General features: G+C 50.8%; 3 protein-coding genes across 5 annotated transcripts; 1 reads left to right on the top strand and 2 right to left on the bottom strand.

Annotated features, from left to right (window-relative positions):
- Nucleotides 1-398: 398 nt before the first annotated feature.
- Nucleotides 399-10,323, bottom strand: ZSWIM3 (zinc finger SWIM-type containing 3). The gene is made up of 2 exons (XM_043553827.1): nucleotides 9,769-10,323; nucleotides 399-2,808 (listed from the first exon to the last, which is right to left on the bottom strand). The coding sequence occupies exons 1-2, from the start codon at nucleotides 9,921-9,923 to the stop codon at nucleotides 873-875; spliced, it is 2,091 nt and encodes a 696-aa protein (XP_043409762.1). The 5' UTR covers nucleotides 9,924-10,323; the 3' UTR covers nucleotides 399-872.
- A 1-nt stretch (nucleotide 10,324) lies between these two features.
- ACOT8 (acyl-CoA thioesterase 8) lies at nucleotides 10,325-21,758 on the top strand. The gene is made up of 6 exons (XM_043553838.1): nucleotides 10,325-10,545; nucleotides 11,835-11,971; nucleotides 17,065-17,290; nucleotides 19,180-19,337; nucleotides 19,897-20,091; nucleotides 21,527-21,758. Exons 1-6 carry the CDS (start codon nucleotides 10,427-10,429, stop codon nucleotides 21,643-21,645), a joined length of 954 nt encoding a protein of 317 aa, XP_043409773.1. The 5' UTR covers nucleotides 10,325-10,426; the 3' UTR covers nucleotides 21,646-21,758.
- Nucleotides 21,755-27,489, bottom strand: SNX21 (sorting nexin family member 21). Of its 3 annotated transcripts, XM_043553834.1 has the most exons (5): nucleotides 27,142-27,489; nucleotides 26,542-26,809; nucleotides 25,956-26,113; nucleotides 22,982-22,992; nucleotides 22,679-22,812 (listed from the first exon to the last, which is right to left on the bottom strand). In XM_043553834.1, exons 1-5 carry the CDS (start codon nucleotides 27,472-27,474, stop codon nucleotides 22,794-22,796), a joined length of 789 nt encoding a protein of 262 aa, XP_043409769.1. In that variant the 5' UTR covers nucleotides 27,475-27,489; the 3' UTR covers nucleotides 22,679-22,793. The 3 variants fall into 3 exon arrangements, with proteins under 3 accessions (XP_043409770.1, XP_043409768.1, XP_043409769.1); XM_043553835.1 differs by lacking the exon at nucleotides 22,982-22,992 and having other exon boundaries at nucleotides 21,755-22,812; nucleotides 25,963-26,113; XM_043553833.1 differs by lacking the exon at nucleotides 22,982-22,992 and having other exon boundaries at nucleotides 21,755-22,812.
- Nucleotides 27,490-27,597: the final 108 nt, after the last annotated feature.

The raw sequence follows: 27,597 nt of genomic DNA on the forward strand, positions 1-27,597 counted from the left end.
AAAAAAATGGAAGGAAATGTTCTGTTTGTATACATCTAGAGGGTAAATTGGGACTTGAACAGGGCAACATTTATTTTTACAGGTGAGAAACCTGGGGTCAAAGAAATTAGAAACTTGCCCACAGTCTGCCAGCAAGTTCAGGCTGTGGTGTCTAGCTCCCACCCCCCTCATCTATTTGGCCTCCTCCTGCTAGAATTCCAGGCAGCCTGAAATCAGTGTTGATGGCTTGGTTGGTAGCAAGAAGATGAAGTCAGTGGTGGACTCCTAAGTCTTTGAATTTAAGGCATCAGATTCTGTTTGGCTCTACAACCCCCATTAGGTTCCTTCCCTGTTCAAGCAGCACACATTTTCCCTGCTTATTTGATTTTATTGAAAAAAAAAAAAAACACAAAAAACAAAAAACCAAAACTTTATTTAATATGAATAAAAATAAGTACAAATAACAGATTCTTTGTAAAGAGCAGCAACAGCTAAGGATCACCCTCCATCCCTTTGTCCCTGGAAACAGGTCCTTTTACCAGGTATATTTCGTCTCACCCTATCCTGGGGCAGGAATTCATCCCTCTGACAGGAGTAAGATCTCATCTCAGGAGTCAGGGCAGAAAGAGGGGTGGGTGACCTTCAGCATGGAGATAACTTTGGCCTTGACAATGAACGAGGTTCCCGAGGAATGACAAAGGTAGGGCAGAAATGGGGTGGATTCAGAGGACTGTCACATAGTGGGGTTCCTCTTCTCCCTGTTGTAACAATCTTCCTAGCCCTACCTAGGAAGACATTGGTTAAAATGCTGACCCCTGGCATGGCCTGCCCACTTTCAGTTCTCAGACTTCCAAGGAGAGGGGCCTGTGGTCCAATGCGCCAGTGCAAGTGCCTTAATCATGAATCGTGGCTCCAGCAAGAGGGAGTCCCTCCCCTTCCTCTTGCTTTCCCCAGAGGAAAGGGAGGCGGCCCACATCCTTGAAGTCCTCCGGCTGCTGACTGGGCTCAGGCGGCTGGCAGGGGTCAGCCCAGATGTCCACAATCTTGCGCAGGGTGGAACAGCGCTCCTCTAGCTCTGGCCCCTCACTCTGCATTAGCAGGTTTGCCAGCTCCCTGCTGAGGTCCTGAATCACGTCACTCCGTCCTTGCTTCCCAGGCTGGCCTATGTTTGGGGCCACAACAGGGTCCCGGAGCTCCCCGTTGGGCCCGAGGAGGTGCTGGTACCTCTTCTGCCACCGGCGGCACACCATGGCTTCACCCACAGGCTTCTGGCTGGTGTGCAGCAGGGCCAAAATGTGCCGGCATGGCAGGTGGTACCACTGTTGAAAGGAACAGCTGCAGCTACAGCCATCCTTGCTCACCTGGTGAGAATCCTCTAGTAGCTGAATGTCCACAGAGGAGCCAGCCACGTCCACCAGGTGGGTGGAGTTCTGCACCACCTCCCACTCATTGTGGCACAGCTTATAGGCCAGTTCAGAGCCACTCCCGTGCAAGGTGGCTAGCATGCCCTCCTGGGAGGGCTGCACCTGTGGCTGCTGCTGCAACGGCGCCCGCTGTGGCTCTGGCTTTGTCTTTTCCACGGGGAGCCTGGTGAGGCTCCCCCCACAGACTCCAAATGCCTTCTTGGACTTTGGCGGCATGCTGGCTGGTCGGGCTCTTTTTAACTTGGGAGGAGCTGTGGGCAAGTTTTTCAAGCCTTTGGTATTAAAGAAGTCTATATAATCCACAAAGCGGAGGATGCAGTCCAGCAGAGACTGCTGTTCCCGAAAGAGGCTGGACACCTTGCTGGTGACAACGTCTAGGCTGTCCATGTACGTGTTACACGCGTGCAGGCCTTTCCTCACGTGCATGTACCACAGCAGCTCACAGGAGAACCAGTGGGCCTGCAGGAAGCTGAAGAGCTCCTCATCCAGTAGGGCTTGGGACATCTGACAGAGATTTTGCAGGCTGGCATCAGAAGTGACAAACACAGCCTCCCGCAGGGCTTCCTTCATGAGCCTTTTAAAGGATGGATTTGCTGAACTACGATGCAACTTCTTCTCCAAGAGCCGGGTGGTGTGGTAGATGGACAGGAGGATGCGGGCAGCAGGGAAGATCTCCTGCAGGATGGCTCGATGGGGGAAGGACGGGTCCACAAAGACCACCTTGACCTTTGGCCAGTCTGTGTTGAACTCTGTGAAGATACTCAGCATCTTGGCCACGGAGGTAGCTGTCTCAGCCTTGAGCACGGCAAAGTGTACCACTCGGCCCTCTCGCTCCTTGTTCTCCACCAAGAAAGCATAGAGGATGTGGCCCTGGGTGTTCTCCACGCGGTGTAGCAGGAGATTCTCTGGGAAGCGGATAAACAGATCGGTCATCTTGCTGCTCTGGAAGCTGAGCCGGTCCAGGTCTTGGCTGTTGCCCACGCTGAGAGAGGCCATGGAACCCTCATCCACCTTAAGAAAGTTTTTCATCACTTTTGCTATCTTGGCCAGGTCAGAAGGAGTGATGCCCTCCTGCTCTGGCTTGGAGGGTGCTTGGACCTTGTCTAAGCAAAATGATGGTTCAACGGGGGACTTCTTGGCTAGGTCAAGGTCTTTCTTGGTTGCAGGCTGCTCAGGCTGGGGTTTCTGCAGGTACATGGTCTTTTGAGGTTTGCCAGTGGTGTCTCCTCTGGGTCCTGCAGTTTTGGAATCAACATGGACATGCTGGGTGTTGAGTTCACTAATAAATAGTCGATCCAGTTTCTCATTGTACCGCAGGAGCAAGTATGCTGGGCACATGTCTGCCTCTGATGTTCTCTTCCTGTTTGACTGGGTCCGAATACAGACAAATTTCACCTGCATGTATCTAGGGAAGGTAGATGTGACAGTGAGAAAGGTACTGCCCACCCCTTTCCCTTATAAGACAAGACCCTGGAGGGATTTACAGTGACTGATGGGTTTTCCAGAGACCACGAGGCAGTGTAGGATGTAGGGAAGGAAGACTGACATTCATACTCCAATCCCAATTCGGTGTCTTTTGTCAGGACCCTGTCCAACTAACACTGCATCCATTCTCATGTATAGTAGTTTAAAGCCCCACTCCTTCCATTCACTCTCTGTGGCCCAGCTGAAGCTCCCAGGGATTCACTGTGAGACCAGACGGGAGAGAAAACAGACAAGAGGCAGCAGCAGCAGGCCAGCCGATTATGCACTGTTTAAAATGTTGCCTCTGGGGCCCCTGGGTGGCTCAGTCAGTTAAGCATCTGACTCTTGATTTTGGCTCAGGTCATGATCTTGTAGGTTCGTGAGTTTGAGCACAGCGTTGGGCTCTGTGTTGACAGTGAGGAGCCTGCTTGGGATTCTCTCTTTCTCTCTCTCTCCCTCTCTCTCTGCCCCTCCCCTGCTCTCACTCTCGCCCACCCCTCTCGCTCACTCTCTCAAAATAAATAAACTTAAAAAATATATATCCCCTTCACTCCTGCCTTTTGGGAACTATTACCTTTGCCTCCTACTCCTCCAGACAGCAAAGATACAAGTGGCCCTCTCTCAGAGGAAAGATCTCTATTCATCTTTCATCTAAAGAAAAATGTCCAAATCCTAGGAGAGTTTGAGAACCCCTGGGCTAGATGATCTTCAGGTCCCTACCAGCTCTGCCATTCTAGGCTGAGAGTGAGAATTCAAAGGAGAAGAGTAAATAAATTGAATCTCTGCTCTTTTCCTCTTCCTGTCCCCATTCAACCCAAGCTTCAAGGCCAAATCAGCTCCCACCTTCTCCAGGAAGCCTTTGTGGATGTTTTCAACCCATAGTAACTGCTCCTTTCTCTGAATTCGTAGCATTTACTTAACATAAAAGGCTCAAAATCTTCTCTGGGGGGCAGTATACCTAGTGGTTCCATAGTGGAGATGCTGGAGGCTGACTGCCTGGATATTAATCAGGGCTCTAGCACTCAGAAGCTCCTTGCCCTTGGGCAAATCACTTTAAAATGAGACTGTTTTATTAAGAAAATCACACATAAAATGAGACTCTTTTATTAAGATTGTTATGAAGGTTAAATAAGCCACAGACACAATATTTAGCCCAGAGCCTGGCTACTGTTATTATAGTTCCTATGCCTTGTGACACTCTATTGGGTGTTTATAAAGTACCTTTACAATTGGATGGGGCTAGGGGGTGCCTGGGTGGTTCAGTCGGTTAAGCGTCCAACTTTGGCTCAGGTCATGATCTCAAGAGTCGTGGGTTTGAGTCCCATGTCGGGCTCTGCACCGACAGCTCAGAGCCTGGAGCCTGCTTTGGATTCTTTGTCTCCCTCTCTCCCTGCCCCTCCCCCCTTGCGCGCTCTCTCTCGCTCTCTCTCTTTCAAAAATAAATAAACTAAAAAAAGAAAACAAAAAACAATTGGATGGGGCTGTCACGAAGCGGCAGGACTGAGTTACTTCTCAGTGTATTCCAAGCACCTAACAATGTTATTCCTTCAGCAGATGCTTACCAAAGATGTACTAGATGAATGACGCATAGATCATGGGTGGGACAGGTTACAACCCTGCCTCTTCAGGGAGTGTCCCGGCCCAAAGACCAGGAGAGAGGGGGAAAAACTCTCAGCCCCTGGCATGCAATGACACAGCCTGGGCACCTCACTAACTCTTTTCCAAACACTCTAATCCGGCTGGTCCTGTCTGCCCACCCTGTGGGGTAAGCTTAGAAAAACAGGATACGCCAGGCCTGCAATAATAGGGCGGAGTGGGCTGAAAATGCCTGCACCTGTTGTGTGCACAGTGCTGGGGCTACAACACCATCCCCAGCTCAGGGCTGGGAAGGGGCTGGAGCAGTCCAATAGTATGGCAAGGCCAGTCAGTGGTGGCCGCAGTGTGGCTTCTGCCTACATTTCCAGTCCCTTTTCCACCCCCTCACCATCTCATTTTTTTGTGCCCTAGAAAGACAAAGTGTCTACAGCTTCCTGCATTCGTTATGCTAGGTCTCACTTCTCTGCCTTTGCTCGTGTTTGTCTCTCTCTGGAACACCCTTCCCACCTGCCTTCACCTCAAAGCTTACTCACCCTTCAGGACTACGTGGAACGGTCATCTCTTCTAGAAAGGCTTCCCCAAGCCCGTAGATTGGGCCCTGCCCTTTTGCTGGCTCCATAGCTTAGCATGGCCCTAGTTCATCAAATTAGATGGGCTTTGCACGCTCTTGGTGCATGTTAGGCTTGTCCAAAAAAAAAAAAGAAAGATACTGGAGAACGTTAGCCATAAAGCTTTTTCAAACCTTTCCTGGTTCCATTAATGACTGACTATGCCTCCAGGGGGGGAAACCTTGGCCTTGTTCTTAATTCCTCCTTCTCTGTGTCTATATCCAATATGTTAACAAGTGTTTTACATTCTTTCCTACCAGTACTACATGTACTAAGGTATTCTATGCCAGGCTATATTAAGCCCCTAACATGCATCACTTTATACTAGGAAAAGGGTTCTATTATCCTCATTTTTACAGATGGGGAAACAGGCTTTAAAATGTTCTCAAGGATGGGGATCCGGGATTTGAACTAAGCCTGCTTGGCTACAGTCTGTGTAGTTAACCCTTATGCTGCCTGTCCACTTTCAAAATATTTCTCCTTTTTCAGGATACTCGACCCTCAACACACTGTTCAGGTTCAATAACTTGCTTAAAGATCTGTAAACATAATGTCTTTGTTGGCATCGTATGTTTCAAACATAATGGGTACTAGGCTGAAGTCTGTTATTTTTTTCCCCCACTTTGTTCAATCTTTTTTATTGAGATAGAACTTACATACAGTGAGATACACAAATCTTTTGTTAAGAATTCGTTGAGCACTGCGGTTATTTTCATCTGTACTTAGTTGTCTAAGTTAAAGCATTGACTCCCTTCAAGACAGGAACATGGTTTCACACCTTTCTGAATCCCCCTGACTGCTTATACCTAAGGGTGCCCAGCCAGGATCTGGAGGGAGGGAGTCAGCCAGCCTTGCTTCCCATCTACTTTGCAGGTGTCTGTATTCCCTACTGGACAGAGCCACCGGTGTGCTCCCAGTGCCTGCTCCCGCGCGTGGAGCACACCCGGTGCTCTAAGCACGCGTACCGAATGAGAAATGATTGACTATGGCACAGAAGGTTCTCCTTATAAAACATGAAAAGTATACTAGGAACACCACTGAGAGGGTTCTGTCCAACAACTTGGCTTCTAGTCCCAGCACAACTACTTTTACTAACTATGGACAAGTCCTTTGTTTAATTTCAAACATTTACCAAGTCCTGCTATGTACCGAACACTATACTAATTGCTACACAGACTCGTTAGCCAGTCTCTACTCTCTAAGTCTAGAGAGCAGAGAGAGAATTACATAGGTAGCCAGTAAAGTCAAAATTAAGTGAATGGTTAAAGAGAGGTACAAGCAGTATATTAATAACTGACTGAACAGTGATTCACTCTATAGGGATTGGTACAGATTAACTAAGCCTTTTAATTTTACATAAGATTTGTGTCCTTGTGTGTAGATTGCACCTTGAGCAATACTAGGATCTTTATAGGTGCGGTAAAGCCATTTTAGAAAATATAACTTGAGTTAGGAACAAGACTCAGAGTCAGAAGATCTGAGTTTAAATTCTAGCTCTACCACTTATTAGCTGTGTGAACTTGGACAAGTCATTTTACTTCCTCTGAGTCTTCAACTCCTAATCTGTAAATTAGAAATAACAAGAAGTTAGGGGGGCGCCTGGGTGGCGCAGTCGGTTAAGCGTCCGACTTCAGCCAGGTCATGATCTCGCGGTCCGTGAGTTCGAGCCCTGCGTCGGGCTCTGGGCTGATGGCTCAGAGCCTGGAGCCTGTTTCCGATTCTGTGTCTCCCTCTCTCTCTGCCCCTCGCCCGTTCATGCTCTGTCTCTCTCTGTCTCAAAAATAAATAAACGTTGAAAAAAAAAATTAAAAAAAAAAAAAAAAAGAAATAACAAGAAGTTAGAAATAGCAAGAGTACTGACTGGTCTGTAAAAGTCGGTACCTGATCCAAAACCAATCAGAACCACTACAAAGTGAATTCATTCAAAAGGTTGTGACTGGATCTGTGGGTTGCCCTTAGCCCCCTTCTTCCTTCCCAACAGAAAGCCAACTTAATTTGGGTTGCCATGACTCCCCCACAAAGCTAAGTACTTCAGGGCTAGTCTAAGCCAATTGAGCTCATCTCATTGGGAATGGGCATGGGTACTGGCCCAATTCTGGAGAAAGAAACAGGATAGGAAATCTGCAGGAAACTGAGGAAGGCTTTTCCATTTGGATGTGACCCCTGCATCTGTACCAAGCTGAGACCTGAGGGTGGCAGAGCAGTAAGAAACAAAAAGCCAGGGGCGTGAAAACAATCACCTTCACAGACCCACCTCTAGGCTTCTAACAAATAAGCCATTTTGAGTCAGAGTTTTCAGTTAATTGCAGCCAAAGCTATCCCTCAGAAACAACATACGATAGTAAATAGAGGGGGAAAAAGATTTGAGAGGAACTTTATCTTGAAATAGGAGCCTAAAATTATGAAGTTAATATTATATTTAACAAAACATAGGTTATAATGGCAGCTATATACCAATTCTTAAAATAATCCAAGAATAACTTACAGTGTCAACTGTTTTTTGTTTTTTTTTTTTTTTCCTGGTGCATTTCCCCTCAAACACTAAGATATTTCATTTCCTGTCTCACTTTTACAACACGGAAAGGTCAGTTTTACTGAAACATTCCTGGGCTTTATCAGGTTTCCCAAAGGCCTAATTTTATTCTTTGCCATGCAAATCCTTCGTTAGTCAAATTCCTATCACATCATCATCTTTGCTCATTTTTCTTCTCCTCTTGTTCACTGGTGTCAGGCTGAGGGTGATGTAAGTAAGGAGTTCTCATTACTTTCAGAGATTTCACGAAGTCTTGCTCTCGGGAGAGGTGTAATTTTTGTTTGCAGTTAGTTTCGTTTCCATTGTATTATCCTGATGTTTACCACACTTACTGATTAGCCAGAAACTGACTGCCAAAGATATTAATGGGACTGGTAGGGATAAGCAGGAAATTATTAAGTAGTGCCTAATTTTATAAGTGGCTGGCTTATTAGCAAGACTTTTGTAGGACATTGCTTTCCTACTCGGCCTTGTGACTATGGATACATAGAAAATGAAAAATCGGGTAACAAGGGCCTAGTTCACAGGGTGTAATGAGGATTAAATAAAACAATGCCTGTAAAGTTCTTAGCACAATCTCTGGAATGCAGCCCCCAAAAATGTTCCAAAAAAGGTAGCTATTAAACCGAACAGCAATGGAGAGAGACATGAGAATACTTCCTGGACTCTTTGAAGAATGATCAATCCCCCCCAAAAGACATAACAAAAGCAAAAACACAACAGCCATATATAAAAATATGAGAGGGAAAACCGGGCATAAAAGCATAGAATCTCCCAGTGGAGTGGGACTTTTGGTGGTCTAGTGATAATTCCCGCAGCACATGTGATTCTCAAAGTACTGAGTCAGAGTACCGCTTTCTACCATGTACTGATTGCAACTGAGCACTGAGAAACTGAGCACTACGCTTCCGCTCCTACACGCGTTCGTTCGGTTATTTAATCTTTACCATATCCACTTCAGTTTAGAGGATTAAACCGTCACAGAAATTAAGTCTTGCCCAAACTCAAGCGTAAAGCCTGTCTTTCTGACTCCAGAGCTCTCTTTTAACTCCTTGATGGGGTTTAGGGCAGGCTGCCCCAGAACTTGCTACTTGGACGTGTGGCTTATTTTGAGCTGAAAACAATCAAGGTCCAACAGACTCAAGATGAGCTCTTCACCTCTCCCTTAACTGCCTAGAATAATTTAGATAGAGACACTCTGCCCATACAGCTTTGACTTGGCCCACGTGGACTGTGTTCGAATTGGACCCGATTTTCAATTTTTAAAAAGTGGAGAAACTGACCTAAAGCCTGGATTTCTGACTTCCCTTGCCCCAAAGCCTGGCCACAGGGGATCTTCATTTTCACACGGCGGCCATTAGCTAATGGCAGTTGATTAGATAGGGCCTGCTCTCCATTTTGCCCAAGTCCCACTTCTGTGGTCCCTGCTGCAGAGACCTGGTGTCTGTGGTTATTTCATCATTCTTTCTCTTATGGTGAAATTACAAGTTAAACTTTCTTACCCGGGGCTGTTTCACCTGAACCCTGAAGACAACTGAGTTGTCAACCCTTTTCTTAGCCTCTCGGCCTGTTTTCTCCGCTGCCAGATGGGAAAAAATAGCTTTTGTCTATAATTCTCAATTCAGCCCTGCGGGGTAAATAAAGCACGCACACAACGGAGAAGGATGCCTGGGGCATGGGGAACGTTTGGAAAACGGCTGTGAATCTCAGAAGCTCAGGGACCATTTACAAAACGAATGAATGAATGAACAAACTAATCCACAACTGACCGCGTTAATTGCCTGGTAGAGAGAACACTGATGAAGGGAATCACCGCGAAGGCTTTTTTTTGTTTGTTTGTTTTTTGTTTTGTTTTTAATCCATTTGTGAAAACAGTGTACTTTGAACTAGGGATACCGCAGGTGCTCAAAAAATGGGACAAATTACAGTTATTCCGGGAAAGCTGTAATGGAGTGAATGAGTGGAGGGGAAGTGGGTGGTCAAAAAGCGATGCCTGTTAAGCTTTGGCTCTTTTCACCAGGCACAGGGCAGGTGCTCAGCGCCCTGTGGAATGCTAAGACACCAGGGCCCAACTGCACTCCCTCCACGTCCAGGCCTCCCACCAAGGGACAGTCCGGCCTCCTCCCCACCCCCCTGCCCCGCCCCCGCCCCGCCCCGCCCTTACAGGATGTCCTCGCGGATTGACGTGCCGTGGTTGAGGTTGTGGAAGCGGACGGAGACGCAGTCCCTGAGAATGAAGGAGCACCTGTTCTCCTTTTTGTAGGCGCTGAAGCACTCCTTGAAGTCCTCGTAGGTTTTGAAGCAGCTGCCCAGCTCCATGGCCGCCCCGCAGCCCGCACCAGGGGCTGGTGCCAAGACCAACACCAGGGGTCAGAGGTCACACCAGGAGGGCCCGTAGGCTGGCGTGTGTCCGGGATGCCTTAAGGGTGGGCCCCGGCGGAATGGCCTGTTACGGAGCTCAGGGGGATCCCTAGGACTGAGAGGGCTACCAGGGGCCGGGGGCGTCTTTGCTATCTGACAGAGGGGAAATGACACTCAGCCCTTATTATCCAGTCCCGGGTTCCGCCCCCTCACGGCCACGCCCAATCACACACGGGATTCCCGGACTGGCACTCCTTTTCTCCAGTCGCTAGAGGAAAAATCGACGCCCTCCCACGAAGACTGACAGGAACATTGGCCAATCGTAACTTGGATCCCGCTTTCTCAGGGCCCGCAGGGGGCTTCCGGTTGCTGGAACAAGCTGCCGGAAGAAGCTGCTCGTTCAATGCGGATCTCCGCGTGTCTGCCCAGCGCTGCGTCCTGGTCGGCAGCGAGTGAACCCCATGTCGTCCTCGCAGGCTCCAGAGGACCAGCAGGGCGGCGGCGATCCCCCCGGGGACCTCCGCAGCGTCCTGGTTACCAGCGTGCTCAACCTCGAGCCGCTAGACGAGGATCTGTTCAGGTAGCCGGCCGCATCTGGCCTGCACTCCCCCCCGTTGGGACAGAGGCTTCTGATCTCGACTGCCGCCACCACGTTGCCCCCTCCTCATAGTCTCCCGGACGAGGATGGGCTCTGCGCGGGATGCAGGCTCTGCATCCTGCGGTTGGGAGAGAACTTATCCCTGAGAGATCTGGCTTCGCTGCCCTAGCTTCCTCCTCCTCCGCACCAGGTCTGCGCAGCCCCATCCCTAGGAGGTCCTAGCAATCTGGGCAAATAAAGTGGTGGCCTGAGATAGCCTTCTCAGCAGCCTCCCTTGAGGAGTCATGTCCCTGGGGGAGCCAGCCCCCAAAGGGCGGGGACTTGTCCAAGTGCACGCAGCTGATCAGGTTTAAAACTTAGAAGCAGCTGCTTGCGTATTCGTTGTCCTTTTCCTCTTACACACCTTATCCCCTCCACCACTAGGTGGAGTCTAGTAGCTCATTACTCATTCTGAGGCCTGAGCCAGTTTCCTTCCCAATGCTATTTAAATTCTCTCCGTAGCTAGGGATTTAATAATTTTGGTCTTCAAGGCTTTTCAGAAGCCATCTTCGGGTGTTAGCTTCCCTTCCCGTTACTGAAGAATTACAAAAAACTTCCTGGAGAGCTACTTAGAATGCGTGATATTAAAAAAAAGTCTAACCTTGGGCTGGGCTGGGCTGGGTGATGGGAAACTGGAATTTCACCTCTGGGGCCTCAGTTTCCTCCCCTGTGCATTGAAAGGCTTCGATTTGAAGTCTGAGGGCCCTTTGAGCTCTAAATCTAGTTCTTGGAAGAACTGGGCTGTCCCAAGTTGAGAGATGTAAGTGGCAGGTCTCAGTGCAGTTTGCCCCCAGCTCTTGGGGTTCATTTTCGCCCTCACACGACCTTGAGGGGGCTTCTGCCTTACCCTGGAATCAGCAGTGGAAGAAACACTGGACTTGGGGGGAAAAGACGCAGATCGTGCACAGGAATGGTAATGTTTAAGTTGTGTGACCTTGCTCAAGTCACTTTGCCTCTCTGATCCCTGTTCTCTGTGTAAAATAAGGGCATTGGTTCCTTGTCCTTAACCGAAGCCCGGAAGGGTTGAGCAGTCTTGAAGACCCTGAAGTTGTACGCTGTGTGCAGAGTAAGGGAATTTGCTTGGGAGAAGGGTCCATGGCTCTCACTAGATTCTCAAAAGGATCCCAGACCCCAATAAGGCCGAGAGATCCTGCCCTATAGGCTCAGTGATGGTCTGGTCCCCAGATTTGGTCTGGTCCCCAAGTATTTCCTGCTTTCCCCTCTCCCCACAGAGGAAGGCATTACTGGGTACCCACAACCCAGCGGCTGTTTGGGGGTCAGATCGTGGGCCAGGCCTTGGTGGCTGCAGCCAAGTCTGTGAGTGAAGACGTCCATGTGCACTCTTTGCATTGCTACTTTGTACGGACAGGTAAACTACCCCCCTCCTTATCCCCAAGCCAACCCTGGTGGTCCATTAGCCACTTCTTCCTGGACTTGGGGGGCTGACCTAGGAGAAAGAGGGAAGGAGGGGGAGGGGGAGAGAGAGACTATTAGTTGATTCCTCTCAGGGGAGCCTAGAGAGGAGCAAAGCAGGGGGTCAAGAAGAATGTTAGACCTCACATCTGCTGAGATCACGGTGTACCTGTTTTCTGGGGCAGAATGACTTTGTTGCTTAACTGCTCCCTACAGGTCTTTTGTTCTTCGCTCTTTACACACCTTCTGGTGCCACGTACTGTCCCGGATCCCCAGAGGGGTGCTGTCACCTCTGCTAGTTCAGCAGTAGGCAGCTTGGCTTGGAGAAGAGAGCACCAGCCTGCAAATCAGGAGACCTTGGGTCTGGTTTCAGCTTTGCCACTAACGTGCTCATCCATCTTGAGTGAGGTTACCACCGCCACCCTCACACCCCCACTCCCACCCCTCCTCTCTGCCAGGCTTGGTTCTTCCCACCTGAAAAATGGAGAAGGGGAGGGGCCTACAGCTCTGGAATCAAAGGAAGGAGGGAGGGAGTAATCCTTTAAAACCCACGCTTTCTTTTGGGAAGCATAAACATCTCACCTTCCCTCCCTTTCCCTCACTCCTAAGGCAGATGCCTGAAATTTTGAGTCCCTGTCTTCTGCACAGTCTCATCAGCTGTGATGAATTTATGGAACTTTATAATATATGATTTATGTTAAAACAGTAGTGAGGTTTTCCCCTTCATGTTACAGATACAGTTATAACTTTTTTAAAGTTTATTTATTTTTGAGAAAGAGAGTGCGCAAGTGGGGTAGGGGCAGAGAGAGAGGGGGGGGGGAGAGAGAGAATCCCAAGCAGGCTCCACGCGGTCAGCGCAGAGCCCCATATGGGGCTCGAACTCAAGAACTGTGAGATCATGACCTGAGTCAAAATCAAGAGTCGGACGCTTAACTGCCTGAGCCACCCAAGCACCCCTGCAGATATAGTTATAATAGTAAGTATCCCTTTTTGTCATACTACGTTCCCCTGCTGCCGCTCACTCCTTATCCTTGTGCTGCCTGTCCCTCCCTGACAGTCATTGCTGTAGAGTATTTGAATACTTACTGTGGGGTCAGCCCTGTTCTCACCTTCGTGCTAGCTGGGAGCAGATGTGCTCTTACTTCTTCAGTGTAATCGTAAGCTCCAGAAGTGCTATGCTTACGCTTTCGATATTGTAACCCTTCTAGCCCAGTGCGACAGTTTTATTTTGTTTTGTGGCAGTGGGAGCACTACCTGATCCCTCTGAATGGGCCTCTTTCTCTTGTTTCTAAAGAATTTTGGGTCTTTGTGAGTAAGTAAAGTATCCAGTGCAGGGCCTGGACTGTTGCTGGTTCTTTTTTGATGAGGAACTTATGGGAATAACTAAAATTTGCATGATACAGTGCATAGCTATGTCCATTACCTTGTTTAGTCCTTAAAAGTAAACACGAGGGGTGGGCATTCCTGGCACCATTCCACCTGTAAGGAGATGGGGACCAGAAGAGGTTATGTAACCAGCTCCCACAGTGCTCAGGGAGGCAGAGCTGGGATTTAAATCCAAGCTCCACACTCTTTCCTCCTCCTTTGCTTTTCTCTTTCACTCTTGGGAGATCATTCCAAACCATGAGAGAGCTACCAGGTTCTGGGGAAAGGATCCTTTTCCTTGGAAAGTCTCCATCCAGGGAAAGCATGAAATGAGACATGCCCATGCTACTGTTTTAAAATAGTCATCAATTATTTATGTCCCTACCTGCTTCTTGAGAGGCTGCAAAACAGCTTAAAATAATTGGTAGTGGGGTGCCTGGGTGGCTCAGTCACTTAAGTGACCATCAGTGCACAGCCTGCTTGGGATTCTCTTTCTCTCCCTCTCTCTCTGCTCCTACCCTGCTCTCTGTCTCTCTCTCTCTCTCTCTCTCTGTCTCTCTCAAATAAATAAATAAAACATTTTAAAAGAAAAAAACGGGGGCGCCTGGGTGGCTCAGTCGGTTAAGTGTCTGACTTCAGCTCAGGTCATGATCTCGCGGTCTGTGAGTTCGAGCCCCACTCGGGCTCTGTGCTGACAACTCGGAGCCTGGAGCCTGCTTCAGATTCTATGTCTCCCTCTCTCTGCCTCTCCCCCACTCGCACTCTGTCTCTCTCTCAAAAAAATAAACATTAAAAAAAAATTTAAAAAAAAAGAAATAATCGGCAGCTATTACAGGACTATTGAAATAGAAGTCAAGGGACAGGAGGCGAGTAACAGGATTTGGAAGAAATGATTGTGTTAAAAAAAACTAAGCTAAGGCATATTGTGGCTCGTTCTGAGCTTCCTGGCAGCAAGGAAAAATGGGAAGCTCTCTTACTAATTTGTGATGTGACCTCTTACTGGTTCCAGTAATGATGGTTCCATATTTTTAACTTCTTTCTTTTTTTTTTTTTTTAAGTGAGCTTCACGCCCAGCACAGAGCTCAGTGGGGGGCTTGAACTCATGATCCTGAGATCAAGGACTGAGCTGAGATCAAGAGTCAGACACTTAAAACGACTGAGCCACCCAGGTGCCCCTCAATATTTTTAAATAAAAGATGCTGGGGTGGAGGTATTGTCCTTGGCTATTTATCATATCAATTCTTTGTCTGAAAAACCGGGAAAGGGGCACCTGGGTGGCTCTGTTAAGCGGCTGACTCAGGTCACGATCTCACGGCTTCAAGCCTCACATCGGGCTCTGTGCTTGACAACACAAAACCTGGAGCCTGCCTCAGATTCTGTGTCCCCCCCCCCCCCCCGCCCCTCCCCCGCTCGCTCGCTCTCTCAAAAGTAAACATTAAAAATATTTTTTAAAAACCCAGGAAAGAATGACAGTTTAATTTTTTGTTTGATTTATTTTTTTAAGGATGCTCTAGAGAGGTATAAGAATGTAGTGTAGGAGTCATCTGACTTGGTATAGGTTTAGAGCTTGGTGAATCTAGAGTCCTCACACATTAATCTGTAAAGGACCAGATAAAAAATATTTTAGGTTTTGGGGCCCCTGGCTGGCTCAGTCTGCAGAGCATAGAACTCTGGATCTCAGGGTCTTGAGTTCAACAACCCATGTTGGGCGTGGAGCCTACTCGAAAAAAACATTTTAGGTTTTGTGGGCAAAAGCAACAACAGACAATATGTAAACAAATGGGCTTGTCTGTATTCAAACAAATGTTAATGGCATCAGTTTCCTCATCTATTCAGTGGGGATAGAACTTTGCATAGTTATTGTGAGACCCACCGGACAAAACCCGCCTTAATTACTAATGCCACCTGGCACCCACCAGTCACTCCTGCAGCCAACAACCTGTTGACTCCCTTCCTTCAACACATTCCAGGGCCTACCTGCTCTGTTCCAGTAAAAATGTCCAAGAACTCATTGACACCGAAAGGTAAATCACTAGTAACTGAAAGTAGTACCTTTTAGCTGCAGCCTAAGGGTAGGGTTAGGGCTTTTTTTTTTTCTTCTTTTTTTAAGTTTGTTGGTAGGGAAAAGGGAAAGGAGGGTTCCTTTCCAGCACCTGAAATCAGACTGCACATGTAGCTGTTTCCAGGATCTGGACTCTTGGGAGGCCCTTCCTAAAGGCCTTTGACCTTGAGGAGCCCCCACCCTTCGGCAATGCCCGACAGCAGCCTGCTGAGCAGACCGGCCAGCTTCAGACGGCGATGTCTACCGCTGTTGAATGAGCCTCTGGTGCCCCGTTGGCTCCCCATTTGGATGACGGTGGAGGAAGCAACACTTCCTGAGACCTGCTCCTTTCATCTGAAAATTGAAAATCATCCCCAGGACGTCAGAGTTCTCCAACATCGGCCTGACTCAGGCACTGAAGAACTTCAGGGACACCAAGGACATGCTCCTAAAAATCCTCCAGACTAGCTTGTTGAGGGCTAATAGGCCTCGGGGCAGGGCCAGTGGCTTCCGTCCTACACTGGGGATGCAGACATCCAGAAGAGAAGGGCCAAGGGACTGCTATTTCCATCTAAGATGAAGTGACTGGCCGACAGTAGGCTTCTGAGGGACGAATAGTCAAACAGACAATGGCCAGACCATCTATAAAAATAGGATTCTGATCCCCAGTTGGCAGCAAGCAGCACAGGAAGCCAACCTACTGTCTACACATCAGACTTGTAGGAAGTCAGACCACCATCTCTAGCAACCGGCACAGGAAGCCAGACCATAGCCTCTAGAATGATCAGCCCCAAACAACCAAGACTTTATTAACAGAGCTAACTTCCCTAATTTTTGTCCCCACTTCCAACTTAGGACCAACCAGAGAAAGCCAAATATGCCCTGTTTCTAGTTAGCTCCCTACAGACTTCCTGGGCCGACAGCTTCGATCGTGGCTTATGGTGTATCTTTTTTCACTATAATGCTTTCCCACTTCTCTGCCTGCCTTTGAGTTTCTGCCACACACAAGTGATGGTGGCTGACTCCCTTGCTATACTAAACTCTGAATAAATAGCTTCAGCTTGTTCTTAGAAAACAAAAAAGGCAGCAGGCCAGAGTTACTGACCTCTGATCTAGAAGAATAGTATTGGACTCATGACAAGATCCCAGTCACAGATGAAGCAAGACAAAAGCGGAGATTATTTAGTTTCTTTAACAAACACTTATACTGCACTTACTCTGTGCTGGATGTTCTAAACACTTTACAACTGTGGCTAATCTAATTATCATTAAAATACTGAGAGGGATTAGCACTGATGATCCCTATGTAGAGAAGGGTAAAATGCTCAGAGAGGTTGAATGATTTTCTCAAGGCCACACAGTGAGTGGCAGGGCCAGGATTTGAATGCAGGGAATCTGGCCATGCCCCTCTGTTCTGTGCTGTTGAGAGAGGGGAGCTCCACTTGTCCCAGAGCATCTGGATGACAGGGTCTGGTATTGTCCCTGTATCCCCAGTACCTAGGCCGTAGCGGACCTCAGTCAGTTGCTGCAGAACAGAAAAGGAATAAAGAACGAGTAGCAGAGGTGCCTGTCCAGCCATTGTGATGATGACTTGTCCCGTGGGGCTTACTTGGGCTCAACTGTATCCCTTGTGCCCACTGCAGGGGATCCAAAGGTGCCGGTACTGTACCAGGTGGAGCGGACGCGAACAGGGACGAGCTTCTCTGTGCGCTCCGTGAAGGCCGTGCAGCATGGCAAGCCCATCTTTATCTGCCAGGCCTCCTTCCAGCAGGCACAGCCCAGCCCCCTGCAGCACCAGTTCTCCATGCCCGCTGTGCCCCCACCGGAAGAGCTGCTTGACCATGAGGCCCTCATTGACCAGTATTTAAGGTGAGAGACCTGGAGGCTCCAGGGTAACTGCTGCTGTCACCTGTTAGTGGGTCATAGAGTCCATTTTAAAACTCTAGGGGAAAAAAAACCCATATATGTGTATGTATGTGTATACATATATATATATATGTATACGTATATGTACAACGTGTGTATACATACATAGAGAGAGGGAGGGAGAGAGAAGGACCAGGAAAGAAGATATTGGAGCATATCGCATAGGGAGGGTAAGAACCCTTTTGTGAAGCTTTAGTTTCAGTTGTGTGTGTTGTGGAGTGTGTGAGTAGGTGTGCATGGGCAAGTGTGTTGGGTCACGATGTAAACACAGAGCTTAGTGATTCAGCCAGTTCAGGTACTGTTGCAGCTTTACTGATTGCGCAAATACTGAAATACTTCTGTAATTACTTGGTGCGTCCCTTCCCGGTCTCTGAGTGATCCCTCTCCTCCTCTGGGGTCACTCGTGATCCAGCAGCCCAGGAGTTCATGCCGGGCAGGGGTGACGGTCCCTGCTGCCTTTGCCTTCGTGGGTGCTAAATATTTTGAGTATCGCCTGGTAAAATATATTTCTTACTTGGATCGTAGCTAATAAAGTTGGAAAAGTGCTGGGGCAGGGGAGAGAGCTCTGGGTCCCGACACAGGACAGACACAACGGATTCTGGCCGGGTCTGTGCCTTTGATAGCGCTCGCCTGCTGTGCGACTTTGCCTGACTCCCCAGCCTCTCAGAGCCCTGCTTCTTCATGTGGAAAATGGGAATGGTCATGTTTGTCCTGCCTACTTCACAGCTGTCTCAGAAGGAGAGCTCCCGTGTCTTGTGCTGCACGCTGGGGACATAGCACGGTATTGATAGGATGGATGTGGGTTTTATCTTTTGGTAAAGGCCTGGGTTCAAATTTAGACTCTTTCTGCTAGCTCTGTGAGTTTGCGCAAGTTGCTTTCCCACGCTGAGCCGGTGCCCACGGTTAGGAAATGTGCTAATCATAATTCCTCCCTCATAAAGCTGCCGTGAGGATTAAGTGAGGTAAGAGACAATAAGGTACTCAGTGGATGCTCCATAAATTGTAGTCACACCACTACCGACAGAGAGGAATAAGCAGAGAGCCTGGTCTGCCGTCAGAGCTCAAAAACGTTTGCTGAAATAAAAGGAGGACGTTGTTCTTAAGGGTCCGTAAACCTAGAGCTGTGCAGTCCAACAAGGAAGCCACTAGCCACATGTGGCTGGCGGCTTCTGTGGTGGAGAGTGCAGGTACAGAACATGCCATCGTCACAGGAGATCTGTGGGAGGGTGCCCTCGAGGGTGGGGTGAAAGTGGAAATACTGGTGAAGAGCACCAGGGCTGGTTGTTACTGTCACTAGAAATGGGCTCCTCCCCTGTGGGGACACAGTGTTCCCACTTGCTTAGGGTAACTCAGTCCAAGTTGTACAGCCTGTTTCTGAAAGTTGAGAATAGTGAAGTAGTTAAGAGCATGCGCCACACTGCCTGGGTCCGGACCCTGCCTCCTCCACTTGCTGAGCAAGCTACTTGGACTGTTGGGGGCTTAATGCATTTATTGGATCGGGGTGATAATAGCATTGTCTCACGGGGTCGTTGTGAAAAGTGAGCGGACGCAAAATGCTTACAACAGTGCCTGTTATGGGGTACGCCTTGGTACTCCGGTAGCTACTGTCATTATCTGCATTTTGCAGATGGGAAGATAGTCCCAGAGAGGTTACTAACTTGCCAAGGTCACGTGGCTCATAAGTGGCAAAGAAAGGATTCACACACTCTCCTTTTCTGCCTGCCAGAGAGGAGGTGAGCTGTGGGGGAAAAGTCAGGAGTCCCTGTGGAGGACCGAGGGGGGGGGTCACAGAGGCAGCTCAGAGAGGCTCTCCCCTCCCCCTTTACTTTCAGGGACCCCAACCTCCAAGAGATGTACCGGGTGGGACTGAACCGAATTGCTGCCAAGGAGGTGCCCATTGAGATCAAGCTGGTAAACCCACCGATCCTGAGCCAGCTGCAGAGCAAGGAGCCCAAACAGATGTTCTGGGTGCGAGCCCGGGGCCATATTGGTAAGAGGACCCCAAGGAGTGGAAGAAAACACTCGCCAGGGGTCTCGGCCTGTACCTCATATGCCCTGTGTGGTGCTGGGCATGTTACTTCCCCTCTCTGGACCTGTTTCCTTGTCTGCACGGTGGGGAGTTGGCTTAGCTTCTCACCGGGACCCTCTCGGCCGCTTGTATGGGGAAAAAGGGGAGGGGACTATAATCATCCTGATGTCGGCCCTTTCTGGGGAAGGCAAGGTACCTTGCTGGTTCTTCTCCAGGACCTCTGCTAACCATACGGTGCCTCTGTGCAGGCTGGAAGAAGATACCCCTTAAAGGACCCAGTGAGGGAGACCTACGGAGTGAAGACTGGATTTCAGTCTTCACTCACCCCTGTCCTCTGCCCATCCCTGCTGCCTTTGTCACCTGCCACACACACACACACACCCCGTAGGCCAGGTGCCCTGATACAGTGAGTAGTCTACACATCTGTGTGTGGCAGCCCCTCTCTGCCCCCCGCCTCCCTGCAGGTCCTGAGCTGTAAAGCCCAGGAGCCCAGGGCTGATGGGGCTGGAACGTGTTGCAGGGGAGGGCGACATGAAGATGCATTGCTGTGTGGCTGCCTACATCTCGGACTATGCCTTCCTGGGCACAGCACTGCTGCCCCACCAGTGGCAGTGTAACGTGCACTTCATGGTCTCTTTGGACCACTCCATGTGGTTCCACAACCCCTTCCGAGCTGACCACTGGATGCTCTATGAATGCGAGAGCCCCTGGGCTGGTGAGTATGGGGCCACCAGGACAAGGGTGCTGACGTTGGGGGGCAGGAAGCCTGCTTTCTGGGGTGATGCTGCCCTCCGCCCCCAGCCTGTGGGGCACTGCACATGTCACTTCCTCTCCTGCCTCCTCTAGGCTCTGGCATTCTTCTCTTCAAAAGGACAGGGTGAGGCTTGAAACGGGACACCTGCTCAGCTTACTATCTGTAACAGGCAGAAGGTACTAGAGACCCAGTTCTAGTCCAGAACCACTTCAGATTCTCTGTGTGATCCTGGGCAAGTCCCAGCGCCTCTATGAGCCTCAGTTTCCCCATCTGAACAAATAAGGTCCCACGAGCAGTGGTATCTGAGCCTGGTGGCCCATCAGACTGCCACTTGGGGGAGCTTTTTCAAAATAGGTTCTCAGATTTTACCCTCAAGATTCTGACTCAGCACGTCTTGGATAAAATCCAGGAAACTATTTTTGAGAGGCTCCCTGAGCAATAGTGCTGATTAGCCAACCTGGTTGGGGTCAGGGCCTTCGGTCGTCTCTGAGGGCTCCACAACTTGGACACTGTTAGTGCGCAGAGAAGCCCAGACTCGTTCATCAGTGCCTGGTCTCAGAGCCCTGGGCTCCTTTCTAGGGAACTACTTTTCAAAGGAAGAAAAGCCTCGCTTTGTAAAACAGGGACAAAACTTAAGGGATTCTATATTCAGGGAAGGGGGTACTCTCCAGTACCAACAGTATCACAATACAGGATCAACAGCCTTGCAGTTAGGACGCTTGGGTTCGGGTTTGGCCGGCTCCTTATGGCCGAGTTCCTGACCTCCTGCGACTTTGCTCTCTTCATCTGGAAAATGGGTGAGGCCTGTTTCACTTGGCTACTATGAGAACTAAGTGAGCTCTACTCTGTGTAGGGGAGACCAGCAGCTCCCTTCAGAACCTTCCAACTCAGGCCCAGGGTTAGCAGGGGAATCTCTAAGCAGGGAAGGAGGGGTGGCCAGCCCTGATGGCCCCAGGCCCTCCCAACACCCCCTTCTTCCTGCTAGTGGGGTGGGGGCAGTGTGGGAGTCTTTTTCATGAACCACCCTGGAGGACCGGTTTCATTTATTACAGGGAAGTGACAGGTTTGCTACCACAAGTGGCCAGGGTGGGTGGCTCGACCCGGCCAAGCTACTGACCAAGACTGTCCTCAGAACTCCTCCCCTGTGATCTTTTTGAGGAAGCCAGTGAATATGTGAAAGTGCTTTCAAACTGTCAAGTGGGGTTCCCACAGGAGTTACCCCCAGGGACCATCCATAATAGGCTCATAAAGGGGCACCTAGAGATTGGAAGAGGCCACAACACTCAGTGTGCCCTTGTATGGGGCTGTCAGACCAGTTGCACCCTTTTCAAGCAGCACATTATGCTGGGCTGTGAAGGAGCGAGAAGGTCATTCTCACCCTTCTCCTCACCCGCAGGTGGCTCCCGGGGGCTGGTTCAAGGACGGCTGTGGCGTCGGGACGGCATCCTGGCTGTGTCCTGTGCTCAAGAGGGCGTGATCCGAGTGAAGTCCCGGGTCTCAGAGAGCAAGCTGTAGCCAGAGGTACCAGCTTGGCCTGGGGCTTCTCCCCCAAATTCCTGAGGCAGGAATTACAGTCAAGGTCTGGGCCTTCTGTCCCCAAACCCAATAAAGAGACTAATACCACTGGAGCTGCTGGCCTTTAATTCCCCTGGGCCAGGCTGCAGCTCTGCTCCAGCCCTCAGCTCCAGGACTCCAGAGGCAGAGTCCCTGGCCCTCTGGCCAAGGAAGAGGTGACACTGACCTACCCTGGGGCATCGTCCCCAGACATTCATGACCTGGAGAGGCTGCATCCGGCTTCCTCCCTGCACCATCCCAGGGCAAGCCCAGCCGAAGCTTGTCCTGAGCCCAGCTCGACAGAAAGAACTTATTTCCTTGGTTTGCTACAAATTCTCTGTAGGACTTACAGGGGTTCCCAGCACCCCCTACCACTTCCCAACTGCTGTGTCCTTACTGCCCACCCCCACCCCCCATCCTGGGGCAGTGCCTCTCCCCACAGTGGCAGTAAGTCTAGTCCAGTACCTCCTTGATGAGCAATTCTTTGAGACTGGGGGGTGGCGTGGGGGTCAGACCTGCTTCCTGCAGGGCCTGGAGGCGGGCCTCTGATTGGCGTTTGTCCAGGCCCAGGCGCCAGGAGAGCCGCACGTGGGCCTCCAGAAAGGGTGCCAGCAGAGGGTGGGGGTTCTTATCCCCCAGCAGTTGCAAGGCTCTCTCACAGCACGCCCGGGCCTCCCCAGGGTCCTCCAGCTCCTGGTGGCACACAGCCAGCCCAGCCAGGGTCAGCAGGGGGCGGTCTGGGCCCGAGGGGGTGCCTAGCTGGGTCTGCAGCTGCCAGGCATTGGCCCAGAGTGCCAGAGCCTCACGATAGAGGCCAGTGCAGGTGAGGCTCTGTGCCCGTCGCAGCTCAGGCAGCACGAAGAAGTCCTGCAGGTCCGGGGCATGGCGCAGCTCGGGCACTGCCTGCAGGTGGCTCAAAAATTGCTCGAAGGCCCGGCTGCGGCGGGCGATGGTCTCCGCGGTAAAATTCCGGCGCAGGCGCTTCCGGGGGAAGGAGATGGCAGCCATGGGGCCCCGGAACTGTCGCTGCAGGTTTCGGTGCAACCGTTCAAAGTCCGAGTAGCGGCGAGAGATCTGGGCTGGCTGGCGATCAGGTGGCCCTGGACCCATCACGGCGAGGGTGTAGAGCTGCGGGGAGGGTGGGGTCAGGGCAGGTGTGAATTGTCCATGTACCCCTCCCCTCCCCACACCCGCACTTCAAGCTCTGTTCCCCCACCTCTCCCCTTAGTCCCTGAGACTGGGCCCAGGAGGGTGGGAGCTGCTGGGGCAGCAGCTAGGGAGCCCAGTCCCATCTTACCTGAGGCTCGTCTGAAATGACCCAGGCCCAAGGCAGCACGGGGAGAGAAAGACAGAGATGAGCTTCAGTGCCTAGAGCTGCCACCCCTTTTGTCCCTTCCAGGGAGCACTCCCTTCCCATAGGGTAGTTAGCTCTTCTGATAGCCTCTCTGGAAAACCAGCGGTGAGCTGAAACCCAGGCGACTTTCTTGGGCCTCTGAACCAACCTTCAGGACCAGCCTGGGGCTTTGCTCCACTCTGGACACAGAGCCCCCACCTCCTTAGCTAGGTTATTCCAAACTGGCGGAGAGGTCTTCAGACAGCCCTGGTAGCGGTCATTGTGAAAAGGACACTGGGCACTGCACGAACTCCTGGGCAGCTACTCCCCTGGAGGTGTGTATCCTCAGGCAAGGCAGTTCTCCCCCTTGGGTCCGCCCTCCTCTCTAGTGAACGAAGCACTGGCCTAGGTCATGTCTACTCAAGTGGAATGTGTATAAATACATGTTGGTCCCGAGATTTTAGGTGCTGTGTGCTGGAGTAAGTAACACTGAATCAGAGACAAGAGGTGACTCCCCCTAATTTGAATCCTGACTACAGATTAAGAGGCTCTCAGTCTGATTTTTAAAATGCACTTCTCCAACACTTCTCATCTCCACCTTGAGAAAAGTGCTAGAAAGCAAATCTCCGGGCAGAGCCTTCGGGCAATAGCATTCACACAGGGTTTAATGACACGGTGTCATTTTTCACGGATTTTATTGTATTAATTTTTATGGTTCTCTTTATGGCAAACTAGGCTTTCCCCATACAGTAGAACTTTAAAATCTTTTGAACTTGTTTAAGACGAAAAATGTCAAGCAAGGAGCGGTACAAGTAGCATTTGGCCAGGACAAGAATTGTGAAGGTGGTACTGGAAGGACCAGTGTCTGAGAAACACGGGGCAGGATGACCGTGAAGCTGAGAACCTGAACACGGATTAATCTAGCATAATGCTGAGCCACCAGACTTAAAAAGGGGGATTAGTGAGCATCAGGTGTTGAAGGCACACCAACACCAAACCCAGACTTTTCTCAAATTTGCTCTGCGAAACTGCCAACATTACAGCCACCTCTGGTCAATTAGGCTTGCTCATTCTATACTTCTCTGGAAGATTCAGTGTACGGTAATATTTTAAAGGATTAAGAAGTCTAACCTTGGGGTGCCTGGGTGGCTCAGTCCGTTGAGCATCTGACTTTGGCTCAGGTCATGATCTCACAGTTTGTGGGTTCGAGCCCCATGTCAGGCTCTGTGCTGGCAGCTCAGAGCCTGGAGCCTGCCTCAGATTCTGTGTCTCCTCTCTCTATCTGCCCCCCAACCCCCGCCCCGCTTGTGCTCTGTCTCTCGCTCTAAAAAATAAATGAACATTACAAAATAAATTAAAAAAAAAAAAGTTTAACCTTAAAGAAATTTATTTTATTCTTCAATTCTGCTTTCCCAAAACATATCGACTGCAAATCTTTTTTTTTTTTTTTAATTTCTTTTCTTTTTCAAAGGAACAATTGTTAACATTCCCGGAAAACAATTTCCTGCAGAATACACTTCAAGAAGCATTGGTCTAAAATGACCCCCTTGTATTTATCTAGCTTTTACTTTTAGTTTTTTGGCAAAAAGAAAACATTTTAAATCCATTATCTCATCTGACTCATCAAACACGTCCCCCCCAAGTCTCACAGCTGGTAAATGGCCCAGCTGGGATTGAAACCCAGGCCAACCTAATTCCACAGCCTGTGCTCTTAACCCCCAGAAGTTAAGTCAGGATGTAGGGTCCCCACTGGACAGAGAAGGGGATTTGTCTCCCCAAACACAGGTCAGGACCTATCTGGCCATCCTGCTCTGTCTTATTCTCTTCCCAGAGTCCCACCCCCACCATGCTGCCCAGCTGCTCCTCGGGGTCCCTCTCCTGTGCATGACGCCTGGCTGGGACTTTTGCCACTTAAGACTAGATCATCAGAGGCATCCCTGCTCAAATTGGAGCAGGCACCCCATGGGCGTGGCCCCTGTTTACTAACAGCAGCAGAGAGGAATGGAGAGAGGCCCAGATGTGGGACAGTGCTACAGGCCCCTTTCCTGCTGAGTCAGAAATGGAGGAGGGTGGCGAAGATGAGGGATGTCTGAGGCAGGGAGCTGCCACTGCCCAGACTGGCCAGGTCGGGCTGGGGCTCAGGACCTGGCGACCTCATTCTCCATGTCAGTTTCTCCTTTCCACAGCAAGGAAAACAGACTCCAAGGCCTTCCCCCACACTGCTTTTCATCCTAACCCCACCTACCCCCTAAATCCAGCCCTCAGAACAACATCATGGGGTACAGTGTGGGTGCCTGGGAACTGGGTTGTAAGGATGCCACAACAGGCCCTACCTGGATGCCAGACATTTTCAAGCCAAGGTTAAGTCATAATAATAGAGGTGCCATTTTATCAAGCACTTCATAATGCCAGGCACAATGCTAAGGGCTTTCTTTCTGTGCACTGTCTCATTTAACTTCTGCAACTGCTCAGATGAGAAAATAGCATTATCAAGGTTACACAACGCACCGAAGGTCAAACAGCTGGTAATAAGTGGGATCTGAATCAAGATCTGGATCCAAAAACCTTTTTTTTTTTTTTTAACAACTAACCAATGCAACTTGGGTTTCAGGTCTGACCCAGATAATATTTTTTCCTATATATCTCGTATTTTGCTACAGTCTGCAAAACCTAGGGTTGGGGGGCACACACACCAGTTCTCTTTAGTCTCAAAACCAGGATGGGGGGCAGGTCCATAATCCCTCAGAGAAGCTAAATCATTTGCCTGAGGACTTGCTCAAGTTATATCTCCTTTCTGGCCTCAGTTTCCCCATCCCTAAAAAATGAAGTGATCCTTTAGAACTACACAGCCAGACTGCCCCCCTCAGGAAGTTGGAGTCTCCCCTACCTAGCCAGAGTTCTAAACTCACAGCCCAGGGGTTCCTGGACCCTCACTCACCACGTACTTGGAGGGCGGGTCCTTGACCACGTTGGCGCTGGTCACCTCGAAGAGCAAACGCTGGGGAACCAGGGTGTTCCGGGACTTCTTCCAGAAATCCTGCAACTGCCTTGTGAGGGGCTGACTGCCCCGCTGCCCATCAGGTGGGGGGCTTCGTTCTGCATGAGCACATGACCAGTTACATCAATGGGCCTGGGGCTAAGGTCGACATAAACCACATGCAGTGACCTCACTCATCCTCCCAACAGGTGAGACAGGCTTTATCTCCATTTGACATAAATGTAAACCGAAAGCCAGGGAGAGGTCTGGGGCCAAACACCGCGCCTAGCAGAGCAGACGGCCGACTCTAAATAAATATTTCCACCCCCCAAACATCGCGAGCACATTGTTCGGATTTGTACATCCCGGATCCTGTACATTTAATGCCTGCAGCAACCTCGAGATGGGAGTGATTTCCCCCATTTGACACGAGGGAAAACTTGGCTCAGAGAGGTGTTGTGATTCTCTCAAGGTCACACAGCCAAGAGGTGGCTGGGGTGGAGGCCTAATGGAGCCCCAGGTCCCGCCTCTGTCCTCGGGAACTCGCCTGCATCTTCCCCCGACGCCCCGTCCCCGGCCGGCAGCGGGTCGGGGCCAATCTCTCCGTCGTCCTCGTCGTCCTCCTCCTCTTCGTCCTCGGCGCTGGTGAAGCTGAGGGTGCCGCTGAGGCGGGAGGACAGGCCCTCGGCGTCGTCGTCCTCTAGCTCCGAGCTCTCCGGGAACTGCTCGGCCTCCGGGCCGGCCGCCGCCTCCCCCGGGCTGTCGCCGGCCAGGGCGTGCCGCAGCCGGTGCAGGAGCCGTGAGGCCATGGCACCCTGGGGGGAGCGCGCGACGCTGGGGCTGGGGCCGGGGAGGGAGGGAGACCGCCCCCCCCCAACCGCGCGAGAAGGGGCGGGCCCAGTCAGGGGAGGGAGGGAGGGGCGCCGCGGAGGCCCCGCCCCTGCCCGTTGGGGGTCCTGCGAGCCCCGGGCGTCGCCTGGCGTCGTTTCCCTCCCACCCACGCAGCCTAGGGCCGAGCTCTGGCCCCGAGCGGCTGGGACCCTCCCCTTGTCTCTTTCGCCCCTTGGCGCGTCTCTCCCTCCGGCGCCCGCGGTGCGCTCGGCGGCGCGCGGTCCCCCGGGGTCCGAGTGCAGTCCCGGCAGCTTACCGAGGCCGGCCGGGCTTCCCCGGGCTCAGGCCGCTCCGAGCGCCGCTCCGGCCGCTTCCTGCCGCCGCCCCGCCCCCGGCCCCGCCCGCTCCCCGGAGCCTCCCGGGAATCCCGGGCCTTTCGCTCCGGGAGGGACTTGGGAATCCTGGGTAGGCCTGGGCGAACCCGAGACTCCTGCGGGATCCTACCCAATCTAAGGGGGCTCACGCCCTCAGTGAAACCTCCCGCTCGTCCCGAAGATCCCGTCAGTCCCGGTTGGCCCCAATCTGTCCCACAATCTCCACCCAGCACTCTTAACTTTCCAAAGTCATTATGCCACCGTTGGAAGCCCATCTCTGGTGAAAAATTTGAGGCCAGGAGAAGACACGTGATCTGAGTTGGAATCTGGCCTCGACGAGCCTAGGTTTTCTCCTATGTAAAACAGGAATAATTAAAACTAGGACTAATCTTTCAGCC

Source organism: Prionailurus bengalensis, chromosome A3, assembly GCF_016509475.1.
Source record: "Prionailurus bengalensis isolate Pbe53 chromosome A3, Fcat_Pben_1.1_paternal_pri, whole genome shotgun sequence".
NCBI lineage: Eukaryota > Metazoa > Chordata > Mammalia > Carnivora > Felidae > Prionailurus > Prionailurus bengalensis.

Bases quoted from the DNA above. Each gene is read 5' to 3' on its own strand.
- SNX21 (XM_043553833.1), bottom strand. From the start codon at position 27,474: ATGGGCTTCCAACGGTGGCATAATGACTTTGGAAAGTTAAGAGTGCTG. The intron at 26,114-26,541 runs GCGAGTTCCCGA...GTGCTCATGCAG, and splicing joins GGCGTCGGGGGAAGATGCAG to AACGAAGCCCCCCACCTGAT. The intron at 22,813-25,955 runs GTGAGTGAGGGT...CCCTCCCCGCAG, and splicing joins ACCCGCCCTCCAAGTACGTG to CTCTACACCCTCGCCGTGAT.
- ACOT8 (XM_043553838.1), top strand. From the start codon at position 10,427: ATGTCGTCCTCGCAGGCTCCAGAGGACCAGCAGGGCGGCGGCGATCCC. The intron at 11,972-17,064 runs GTAAACTACCCC...TGCCCACTGCAG, and splicing joins TTGCTACTTTGTACGGACAG to GGGATCCAAAGGTGCCGGTA. The intron at 19,338-19,896 runs GTAAGAGGACCC...AACGTGTTGCAG, and splicing joins GCGAGCCCGGGGCCATATTG to GGGAGGGCGACATGAAGATG.
- ZSWIM3 (XM_043553827.1), bottom strand. From the start codon at position 9,923: ATGGAGCTGGGCAGCTGCTTCAAAACCTACGAGGACTTCAAGGAGTGC. The intron at 2,809-9,768 runs GTAAGGGCGGGG...TACCTTCCCTAG, and splicing joins TCAATCCGCGAGGACATCCT to ATACATGCAGGTGAAATTTG.